The sequence below is a fragment of the Elephantulus edwardii genome, unplaced genomic scaffold, assembly GCF_000299155.1.
Source record: "Elephantulus edwardii isolate Elephantulus edwardi_28Jun2011 unplaced genomic scaffold, EleEdw1.0 scaffold00033, whole genome shotgun sequence".
Taxonomy (NCBI): domain Eukaryota; kingdom Metazoa; phylum Chordata; class Mammalia; order Macroscelidea; family Macroscelididae; genus Elephantulus; species Elephantulus edwardii.
Window position 1 is genome coordinate 18,757,689 of NW_006399783.1, and position 11,354 is coordinate 18,769,042.

The following is an 11,354-nucleotide window of genomic DNA, read 5'->3' on the forward strand; positions in this document are numbered from 1 at the left end:
AGTAGTGAGAGAGGATCTTTACCCTGAAACCCACAGCGTCCCTTTTCAGCAGGAAGTAGCTAAGAGAATACGCCATCCCCTTTTCCTTATGACTCGGGGTGAAGTCTCTCTCAGGGAGGAGTGATAGGGAGTGGCAAAGGACACACTGACAAGGAAGATTGATCAGAACTGACTTTGACAAGCACTGTGGCATTTGGACAGGAACAAACTGGGAGGAGGGTGGAGAGAATAGTGCAACAATGAATGAATGGAAATCCAAAATCTCTGTAAATGTTTATGAAAATCAATAAAATATAGAAACTAAAAAAAAGAAACTCTTATTTTGAAAAGCTGTATCTATAAAATACAGAGTTTTCATAAAAATTGCCCTAAGTTTTAATTGAAAGTTATCTTTATGAATTGATAAGACGTTTTATCTTTGAGCACAGGCACATGTTCCCTAGCTCTATTCATGGACGAGCCTAAAACAATGCCATATCCAGGAGCAATAGGCACCCCAAGCTCCAGGGTCCTTTTCTAGTAAAAAGATCCAAGGCTGGTTCTTACAGCAAAAGTCTAAAAGCGTGAAATATACAAGATGAGCTTCAAGTACCTTGGCATAACAGAGTACAAGAAAAAGACTATTCGGGGTTATGTAAATAAGAGTAAGGATCAACTTCAAGCTGCCATTGATAAAAGCTGAGAGTGCAAAGACTGAACCACTTCCAACTGTGCTTAAATACATTTTAAAAGGTACTGACATAATTTTTTTCGAAGTGACAGGGAATCAGCTCCTACATTAAAAACTGATGAGAAAGTGAAAAAAAAAAAAAAATCCACCTTTCCTAATGATCTGTATTACCGAGTAACTAACAGAAATTTGAGAAGCACATGCCATCAGCAGCCAGACTGAGAAAATCTGCACTGGTTTCGGTTTTTCAGCAGAAGATATCCTGTAATATAAATGACCTCAAACTTTTCTTAATGGACAAGACTGGCATGTCCAGGCATATGCACTTGCTATAAAGAAATGCAAGAAACCAGTCAGTGTAAAGGTCAAGACGATGGTTCCTGCTGAGAGGAGACGGCTGTGGTATGGACAGAATCCAGGGATGGACAAGTGAGGCAGCTGTCCACGTGCGGTGCTTCCTCACTGAGGCTGGGCTACACTGAGTGTTAAACATACACAGCAGTTCACTAAGCAAGCTCGACATTTATTTTAAAATAAACAAGTTAAAATATAAAAGAAAAAAAAAATCTATGGGATTTCCACTGCCTACAAAGTTGTTAAACACAGAACTCCAAGTCTTTTCTAATTGGTCTCAGACTGTATTTCAACTTTTTCTTGCCATGATCACATCCTCTCTTCACATTCCTTAGCTGCCACCACTTCCCAGCAACACTGACAAACTAACCTCCAAACAAGTCATGATGTTGTTTTATTAACTCTGTAGTCCCTTTGCTGATTCTAAAAATTCTATTCGTGCTTCAAGATTAAGCTCAGAATCTACCTCCTCGAAACCCTATAGTCAGTATTATATGTTCCTTTTCTGGGGACTCCACAGAAAACTCCCAGCCTCTTTAGTATATAGCCTATTTCACTATGTCTTGTATTGCTTACACCTGAGGCAATGGAAAGAACAGAATCAGACAAACCTGAATTTCAACTCCACATTCAATTATTCAAAGAATATTTACCAAGAGCCTACTACATTGAGTAGGTTAGGGATTCCACAGTAACGAAGTTAATCCAGCCCTCGTATACTGGAATTTATATTCTAATGGGAAATGCAGATCAATAAACATGCTATAATTAAAATGCCAAGTGGAAAGTGTTTCTAACAGAAGTACACAAAATAAGCCTCTAGCATATGTCTAACCTTGGCAGGGGGTTGGTAAAATGGTTCCCTCGAGGGAAAGTGATTAAGCTGAGACTTTAGCGTAAAAAAACCTCATTGCCATCGAGTCAGAACCAACTCATACCTAATCCTCCAAGGGGTTTTCAGAGGCTGTAAGTCACATGAGAGGAGAATGCCCATCTTTCTCCCAGAGTTGCTGGTGGATTTGAATCACCTACCTCTGGGTTTGCAGCACAACTCCTTGTCAATGATTTTATTTTGCTTGAATCCACAAGGAACATAATAACATTAGTCAAGAAGTCAAAAAGACATGTTACTTTGGAAAAATATGCTGTCAAGGACAATTAAAGAGGAGCAATGCCAATTTAAAAACTAAGGTGCACCTGATCCAAATCTTTTCAATGACTTCCTGTGCATCTGAAATTTGGACTAAGAATGAAGATTACAGAAGAACTGATGCCTTTGAATTGTAGTGTTGAAGAGTACTGACTATCCCATGGAATGCCAAAAAGAATGCCTACATGTGTCTTGACAAAACAAAGTGCTCCTTAGAGGCAAGAATGATGAGACTCTGTCTCACATACTTTGGGCATTATTTTTAGGAGAAACCAATCCTCGGATAAAGCTATCATGCTGGGAAAGATAGAGGGTCAGTGAAAGACAGGAAGTACCCACAAGGAAATGGATTGACACAGTGACAACCACATGAGCTTGAGCATGACAGAGATCAAGAAGACAATGCAGCACAGGGTAAGGTTCAGATGTGTTGCTCATGGGTTGTAGTTCATTTGATGGCACCTCACAACAACAGATGCACAGAGAGAAAGGCAAGACCAAAAGGTATGCATAGGCGGAGAATATACCAGAACCACATAAACTTGGTGGACAATATTTCTACATATGCATCTGTATTGTGGCTGCAAACAGATCCAGAGAGATCTCTAGTGGTCTAAAGGGTAAGGAACTGCAGTAACTCCAAGGTGCACGGTGCCTCTCATGGTTTGAATCCACCAGCAAATGTGTGGGAGAAAGATGGGAATATCTTCCCATGCAAATTACAGCCTCCAAAAACCAATGAGGCAATTTAGACTAAAGGGCAATGAGTCAAGAGCTTATATAAAGCAGAGTAAACAAGGAACAAAATAATGAAAATGTCTTAGCCATAATCAAACACCTTAAAAGAATGAGTTGCTGAGCCAGGAGCACAAAACAATAGGTATAGGGAACATCAAGGTTAATTAGAATAATACAGTCACAAAGGCCATGTTCTACATACTATTTTGGTGAGTAGCACCATCAGGATCTTAAATGCCTCCAAGTGGCCATCTAAAGTGCAACTACTGGTTTCTCTCCAAACATGGCAAAGAGTGAAGAAAATCACTAATCAGTCTATGTAAACATTTGTATCTATGACCTTAAGATTAGAAAAACTAGACAGTGTCTAGTTACTACTTCTGACAACTCTGAAGGGATCAAAATAGAAAATTATTAATGAAGAGAAAATTGTGGAACAAAACTCAGAATTCTAATAAAGACCAACTTTACTGCTCTGATAGAGACTGGTAGAACCTCTCAGAGACTACGGCCCTTTGTCTTTAAGCCACCACCATGCCTCAACTTTCTAGCCCAATAGGTCTATCAAGTGACCACCAACTCGAGGTAGGTACAAGCTCCTTAAAACAAGTAACCACACAAGATTAAAAGGGTATAATTTCCCATGTATAATGGTCAGGTAGGGACCGCTCCAAAGTACTGAAGAGCAATGGTGTCATTCTGGAGACTAAGGTGTGTCTGATACAGGCCACGGTCTTTGCAATCACTTGTTATGCATAAGACAGTTGGACAATGACTAGGGAAGAAAAAAGGAGAACTGATGCCTTTGAGCTGTGGTGCTGAAGAAGAGTACTGAGGGTACCATGGACTGCTAAGAAAACAAACAGGTTCATCCTTGAGAGGGTTAAATCAGACTGCTCCTTGAAGACAAGGATTCTGAGGCTTCGCCTGACATACTCTGGACATGTTATAAGCAGGGACCGGTCCTTGGAAAGGGACATCATGCTTGGGAGGGTGGAGGGACAGCGCAGGAGGGGAAGACCCTCTATGAGGTGGATTGATTCAGTGACTGGGGTAATCGGGATGGGTGTGTTGGAAGCAGTGCGACTGGCACAAGATAGAGCAGGGTTTAGGGTTGTTGTACATAGGGTCACTATGAGTCACAAGCAACTAGAAGGCATACAACAACATAATATTCAGGAACAGGAAGAGACAGGAATAAAAGGACAAGTGGAAACAGGAAAGATTTAAGGAGAGTATGTTAGAATATGGGAATTATAATCAATACTATAAAACATAAAGTGTATGAATTGTTTACTGGAGAATCAACTTGACTATACATTTTCACTCAAATCATAAATAAAAACTGGAAAAGAAATTTTAAGTAACTATCAAAATACACCTTTAAAAAGAAAATATAAGCTGCCTGGCTTAAAGATGTTGAATAGCTTGTTTATACTCTTCATCACTATTTGCCAGTTAAGCCCTTTAAGATAGTCACACCTAATTCACCTCTGTATCCCCGTAGAACTCCTTGAACACAGGAAAGGCTCAAATGAACGACTCTAAAAGGTATGACAGTCACCTAAGATAGGAGTGCCCACCTGAGAATGTTGATACAACCATTGCCATTTGTCAGGAAGAACATATTATTGTCATTGTTCCAGGAGATTTCGTTGACCTCAAACTTGAACTGCTCTTCTGCTTTGGAACGATGTGTCTTGGCATCAATGAAGGTCACCACATCATCCTTGTTGCCTACAGCAATTGTCTGCCCATCGGGACTCCAGCAAATATTGATGTTCTCCCCTGGGAAGCCAGATACAATGAGCAAGATACTTATCTGCCCCTATCCTCCAGTTGTTTATTTTGCTATTCTAGAAAAAAAGCCAGAATAAATGTCCTTCAAAGGCTCATTTATTAAGGTCCTACAGTATGGACAGTAACTACCATTTATGGATTACCAAATGAGTCCAGCTCATTCAACATAAATTTCCCATCATTTGATCATAATTCATTATTACTGGACATAGTATTATTAATGTTGTTATTGATGATGACTGCCTTCGAGTAGAACATGACTCACAGTGATGCTATGAACAAAAGGCCTTTCTGTAACCATCAACATTTATCAAAGTTCATAGAGTTTCCAGAGGCTGGAAGTGAATGCCACTCCTACTTCCAATCTAAAAGGCTAAGGGTTGCCATTTCAACCTAATTAAATCTAGGAAAGTGTAAGTCATAAAGCATTGTCTGCATACACAGAAGAGATCATCATGGGAACTCACAATATTATTAATACAGGACATAATTTTATTGTCCTTATTTTAAAGATAAGAACTGAGAGACCAATAAAAATGTTAAAGCTATGAAATGACAAGAGTTAAGACTGGAAGCTAGGTCTAAGATCTAACCTCAAAGCTTCTTATTGTCTTACATCAATATTTGCCAAACTTCAATCACTCACATGATGGCTTCACAGTTTTTGTCCAATGTATGGAGCAGCTATACTTCACTCAATGTTTTCCTTAACATTGTCATAAAAATACTTAAATTTACCTTCACCTTATGTAAGCCAATTTTGCTTTTAGTAGATATTGAAATAAATACGTAACTTTTTTTTTAAGGTTCAGCCACCTAAATTACTCATGCCTTTCAAGTGTGGTTTTAAAAGTACTAAATATTCCATAGATTGTCAAAAAAAAAAACAAACAAATTTGTCTTGGAAAAACTGCAGCCAGAATCTCCTTGGAGGCAATGATGGTGAAGCTTAACCTCAAAGAGTCTAGGCACGTTGTTAGGAAAGGCTATTCTTTTGAATGGGGCATCATGCTTGGAAAGGTGGAGGGTCAATGAAAGGAAGATTCTTAACAAGATGGACAGAGTGACTGCAGCAATGGGCTCAAATGTGTCAGAGATGAAGAGGATGGTACAGGAGAGTTCAAATCTGTTGTTCATAGAGTCATGTGAGTCATATTTGACTCAGCACCCCCTATAACAACATTACCACTTGTATACGTCAGGAAAGCACTGCATTGTTCTATTTCCCAGTACAAGTCTTATTAACAAAGTCCAGATTTCATCAACTTCATTGATTCTAGGATGCACATTTCTTCACATGTTAATATTTATGATGCATCTTTGAATACATCAAGATACATCTCAAAATCAGTGTTTCTTTCAGGTTGTCTGGCAGCTCTGTTTTTTCTTTTTGTCACATAAAATACTGGTACATCTTACTATCATGGACATTTCTGAGTCAGTGAAACATAGTAAGTGGCCTCAAGGTTCCCAGGACAGTGCTTGTGAAGAACAGGGCTTGTCACTGCAGGTTGCAACCTTTCCTCCCACTGCACTAAGGCCACCCACATCACAGATTTCTAAACTATTAGTAGTTTGCCAAATTTTCCCACCCACTGTTCTCTCACTCACTACACATCCTGACCATTAAATTTCTATTACTCTGAGAATCTGCTCCAGTTCTTTAAAGCCTTCCCTGTCTCTCCAATGCAGATCTAGCCATTTCCATTCTGGGTAGCCACCTTCTTCAAAACTAAAACCATTGCCATCAAGTCAATTCCAACACACAGCAACCATGGAGGGCAGAAGCAATCATAGCGTTTCCAAGCCTGTAAATCTTTATAGACCCAGATTGCTACATCATTCTTCCATGGAGAAGCTGGCTGACTTCAAACCATTGACTTTTTGTTAGTAGCCAAATGTTTTTAACCACTATGTCACGGGGGCCACTAGTGACACCTTACCTACACAGTTCAGTACAGGAAGAACATTGTCATGTTATCTTTTCTAATCATCCCTCTTGTCACATGAAACTGTGAGGTCTTTGGAGCTGGAGACTTTGCTCATGATAGACCTGCAATGAGATGGACTGACACAGTGACTGAATCAATGGGTTCTGGAGGGGCAGAGATGAAGGCACAGGATAGGACTGGGTTCAGATGATGTTCATAGATCGCTATGAGTCATACACAACTTGATGGCACCTAACAACAACATACCACATCTAGCACATAAGCAGGGAGCTCTGGTGGCACAGCTGGTAAAGAGCTGTGTTCAAACCCGCCAGATGCTCTGCAGGAGGAAGATGGGCAAACTCTTATGCCATTTACAGCCTCAGAAACCCAATGGAGTTACTTCCTACTTGACACCAATGAGAGCACAGAACAGGAAGACATTTAGTTGAACACACAGTAAATAAACAAAAGTAGCTTATCTCCTTATTTTCCTGAACAGGCACCTTTAGTGTTCACGGTGGCAATGCATTTCGTAGTCCTCACATCCCAGATTCGAATGGTTTTGTCTCCAGACGCAGTGACAAAGAGGTCAGGATTGCTTGGATGCCAGCAAAGCTGGTCCACACTATCCCCATGTCCCCGATAATTGTTTTCTTTGACCTGAAACAGAATCCAGATGTCATTTCACAGAATGCCACTTCTTCCACAGGCAGCTTCTTCACCTTATTCAAACTCTAGTATTTTGAGATCAAAAAGGACCTCAGTAATTTTTAAAAAGCCAATTTAAATCCAGTCCTTCTAACCTCTTTCTTTAAAACTATTTCGAATTCTTCCCTCCTCTTCAATCACTCGGAAGCATTCCATGAAACTTCCATATCCCCTTCTGGTTCTTGGCCTTTCTCCCTCCTGGTTCTCCACCCTTGTTCTCTACCATCTCAAATCCCTACCCTGCTCATTAATACAGGCTACACAGTCACTCTCAGTACTCACTGAGCACTCTCAGTAACAGTACTCCTCTCAGTACTCCTCATCATCGCAGGGGCATCCCTTCTCTGCCTCGCTGCCCCAGCTACTCATCACCACCTAACCTCTTCCCACCACTCACCCTCCTCACCATCACCCTCCCCTTCACGGCCTTTCTCTTCCACCCTTGCCCCCATCCTCCTCATCACCAGTTTCCACCCTTTCTCACAACAGCCTCTCTCGCAAGCCTGACCCAGGTTTGGCAGCTTACCAACCGGTCTTTCTCGAGCAAGAAGACGCTCGCTGTCTTGTCGAAGGAGCCTGAAGCCAGGCGTCTCCCGTCGCAGCTCCAGGCCACAGAGTGCACTTTTGCGCTGTGAGCTGGGAACTCGCGCGTCTTACTGTGGCCCCGAAAAAGCTCCTGCATCCCAAGCACGTAGCGCGATGGGCCACCGGTTACTGAGCACCACGGGGCCATCGAGCCAGGACCACTTGGGCCCAGGACAGAGGCCCCCAAGGCCGCGGTCGGAAGAGCCATGCTCAGTTTCAGGACCAAGCCTGCCGCCGTCGCCGCACGCATGCGCACACCATGCGCTTCGCCCCTGCGCAGCCTCACTCCGCATCCATTAGGGGAAGAACTACATATCCCACTATGCAACGCAAGCCCTCCTTTAACTTTCCAAATAGACTTGATTGTTTCTTAAATTTGCTTTACCATTTTCTAAGTGTTGTAAAGTGTTATTGTATCACTTGGAATTCTATTGAAACAGGCAGTATCATCACTACTCACAAATGTTGCATCTTCAGCAACTGGAATCCACCAGCAGCTCCGTCAGAGAAACATGGGCGATCTTTTTTTCCTTTCTCGTCTGTGGCTGGGGAAACTCAGTTAAGGGTCACTGAGCAGGAAAGCTCTTGAACAACCTGCATTACTAAGATGATACTTCCTTGCTTGCTGTAAGTGAGTAGGACCTGAAGCGTTTGCAGCTGAGGATCAAGGACTGCAGCCTTAAAAATTAATTACATCTCAACATAAAAAAAAAATCCTCAGCAATGGGCCAACGCGCAACATCTTGATAGACGTAGAAAATATTTAAATTGTCAACGATTTCATCTCTTCTGAGTCCACAGTCAAAATCCTTGGTAGCAACACACAGCAAATTGAAAGACTAACAACAGTAGGAAACTTGGCTGTTAGGAACGTCTCCAAAGTCCTGAAGGGCAGTGGTGTCAGTTTAAAGACTAAGGTGTGCCTGATTCAAACCAGTCTTTCCAGTCACCTGCTATGTATCTGAAAGCTGAACAATGAATAAGGAGAATAATCGATGCATTTGAATTGTGGTGTTGGAGAAGAGTCCTGAAAATCCCATGGGCTGCCAAAAATACAAACAAATACGTCTTAGATAAAGTGTAGCCGGAGTCCTCCTTAGAGGCAAAGATGGCAAAGCTTTGTCTCTCATACTTTGGGCGTGTTGCTAGGAGAAGCTATTCCTTGGAAAAGGGATAGAGGGTCAACAAAACAGAGGAAGACCTCCCTGCCCCCCCCCAAAAAAAAGATGGATCAGCATGGCTACTGCAATAAAGGGCTCAAGTGTGTCAGAGATGATGAGGATGCCACAGAATATGACAGGGTTCAGATCTGTTGTTCATAGGGTCACTGATTTGTAATCAACCACACCTAACAGTAACAAGTGGTAAGGAGTTGCACTTCCAACGCAAAGACACACAATTCAGATCCACCCACTGCTCTGCAGGAGAAAGATGGACATCTCCTCTCATATGATTTACTGCCTCTGAAAACCTGCTGAAGGATCAGGATCAGTGCCAACATGCAGGTACCTAAAAACAACGTGAGTCAGAATTGACTCAAAGGCATTGAGTTTGAGTGTTATTACCCTAATGTTCTCTGTTAGTGTAGTGGTTAAAGTACCCAACTGCTAACTGGTAGGCAGTTGGAACTAACCAGTTGCTCTCCAGATGTGGCTGTCTGCTTCCCTGTAGATTCCATGTTAAACCGGTTTCTATGCACTCATTTCCATTTATGAGTCCTTAAAGATGATTATTGTTGTTGTTGTTAGGTGCCATTGAGTATGACCCATAGCGACCCTATGAACAACAGATCCGAGCCCTGTTCTATCCTGTGACATCCTCACCCTGCTGACACATTAGAGGCCATTGTGTCAATCACCTGTTAATCTGCTTGGTCAAGGGTCTTCCTCTCCTTTGCCAACCCTTTACCTTTCCAAGCAACAAGTCCCTCTCCAAGGATAGGCCCTCTTAGCAACACACATATCTCAAATAAGGCTTAAAAGCATTTCCCCCCCCAAAAAAAAACCCAGAAGACATCTTCCTGAAAAGATAAGGACTATCTATTAATATGTTGTTGGTTTTGTGTGGCATCAAGTTGGAACCAACTCATAGCTGACCCTCCACAGAGTTCTCAGAGGCAGTAAATCACATGGGAAGAGATTAACATAACTATTATTCAATCATACACGTTGAGCATTAAAGCTAAAGATGACGAAATTGAGGATTTTTAGAGGCTTATGCAGTCTGAAATTTAGCAAACATGGAATCAAGATGCATTAATAATTGGTGATTGAAATGTAAAAGTTGGAAATAAAGAAGAAGGACTGGTAGTTAGAAAATATGGACTTGGTGACAGAAATGAAGCCAGAAATTGCATTCTAGACTTTTGCACAACTAATGACTTCCTTATTAATTGGAAATATCTTTTTTAGAAAACATCAATAGTGATGATACATGTAGACTTTGCCTGATGAAATTACAAAGAAACTAAGTTGACTCCATTTGTGGAAAGAGTGGAGAAACTCAGTATCAATAGTCAAAACAATGCCAGCAGCTAACTGTCCAACTAATTACCAATTACTCCTAAGGAGGTCCAAATTGAAGCTGAAGAAAATTCAAACAAGTCAATGACAGCCATAATAGGACTTTGAGCTTGTCCCACATGGATTTAAGAGCCATTTCAAGAATAGATTTGATGCACTAACACTAACAACTGAAGGCCAGACAAGTTATGGGATGATAGCAAGGACCTCATACATGAAAAAGCAAAATGTTGTTAAAAAGAAAGTAAAAAGCAAAATGGATGCCAGAAGAGACTCTGAAACTTGCTCTTCGATGTAGAAATGTCAAACCAAAAGGGGGGCAATGATGACTAGAATTAAACTGAACAGAAGATTTGAAAGGCCAACTCAAGAACATAAAGCAAAATATTGTAATAAAGAATTCAAAACTCTGGAGTCAGAGAAAGAAAATGGAAAAATATGCTTTTTCCTTCTCAAGCTGGGAAAAAAGTGAAAAATAAAGTCCAAGTTTCAAGTTGTAATACTGAGCGATTCTATGGGCAAAGCGATGAATAAAGACGGAATCATCAAAAGAATATGGAAAGAATGAACAGAGTCACAATACCAAGTAGGTTGGATGATGGTGAATCATTTCATGAAGTAGCAGATGACCAAAAAAGCTCATGGTAATGAAAAGAAACCAAGATGCACTGAAGGAATTGTTTTTTAAAAAAGGTTCCAAGAATTAAGTGAATATTAATTGAGCTGTTTTACAAAAAGGTGCAATTCTGGATGTGCTCACTAGTCTATGTCAAGAAAATTTGGAGACGGCTATCTGGCCAACTATCTGAAAGAGACCTATATTTGTGCCCATTAAAAAAAAATTTTTAAACAAAAGGTAATCCAATAGAATGTGGAAATTTTTCAACAATGTC

General features: G+C 40.9%; 1 protein-coding gene across 1 annotated transcript in view; it reads right to left on the reverse strand.

Annotated features, from left to right (window-relative positions):
- The window catches only part of THOC3 (THO complex 3), a 15,910-nt gene extending 7,763 nt beyond the window's left edge, over positions 1–8,147 (reverse strand). Inside the window, exons 1-3 of the mRNA XM_006884370.1 lie at positions 7,881–8,147; positions 7,150–7,306; positions 4,496–4,700 (exon numbers count right to left, since the gene is read on the reverse strand). Of these exons, the coding sequence (XP_006884432.1) occupies positions 4,496–4,700; positions 7,150–7,306; positions 7,881–8,147 (629 nt within the window). The remainder of the gene's footprint in view (positions 1–4,495; positions 4,701–7,149; positions 7,307–7,880) is intronic.
- Between the last annotated feature and the right edge of the window lie 3,207 nt (positions 8,148–11,354).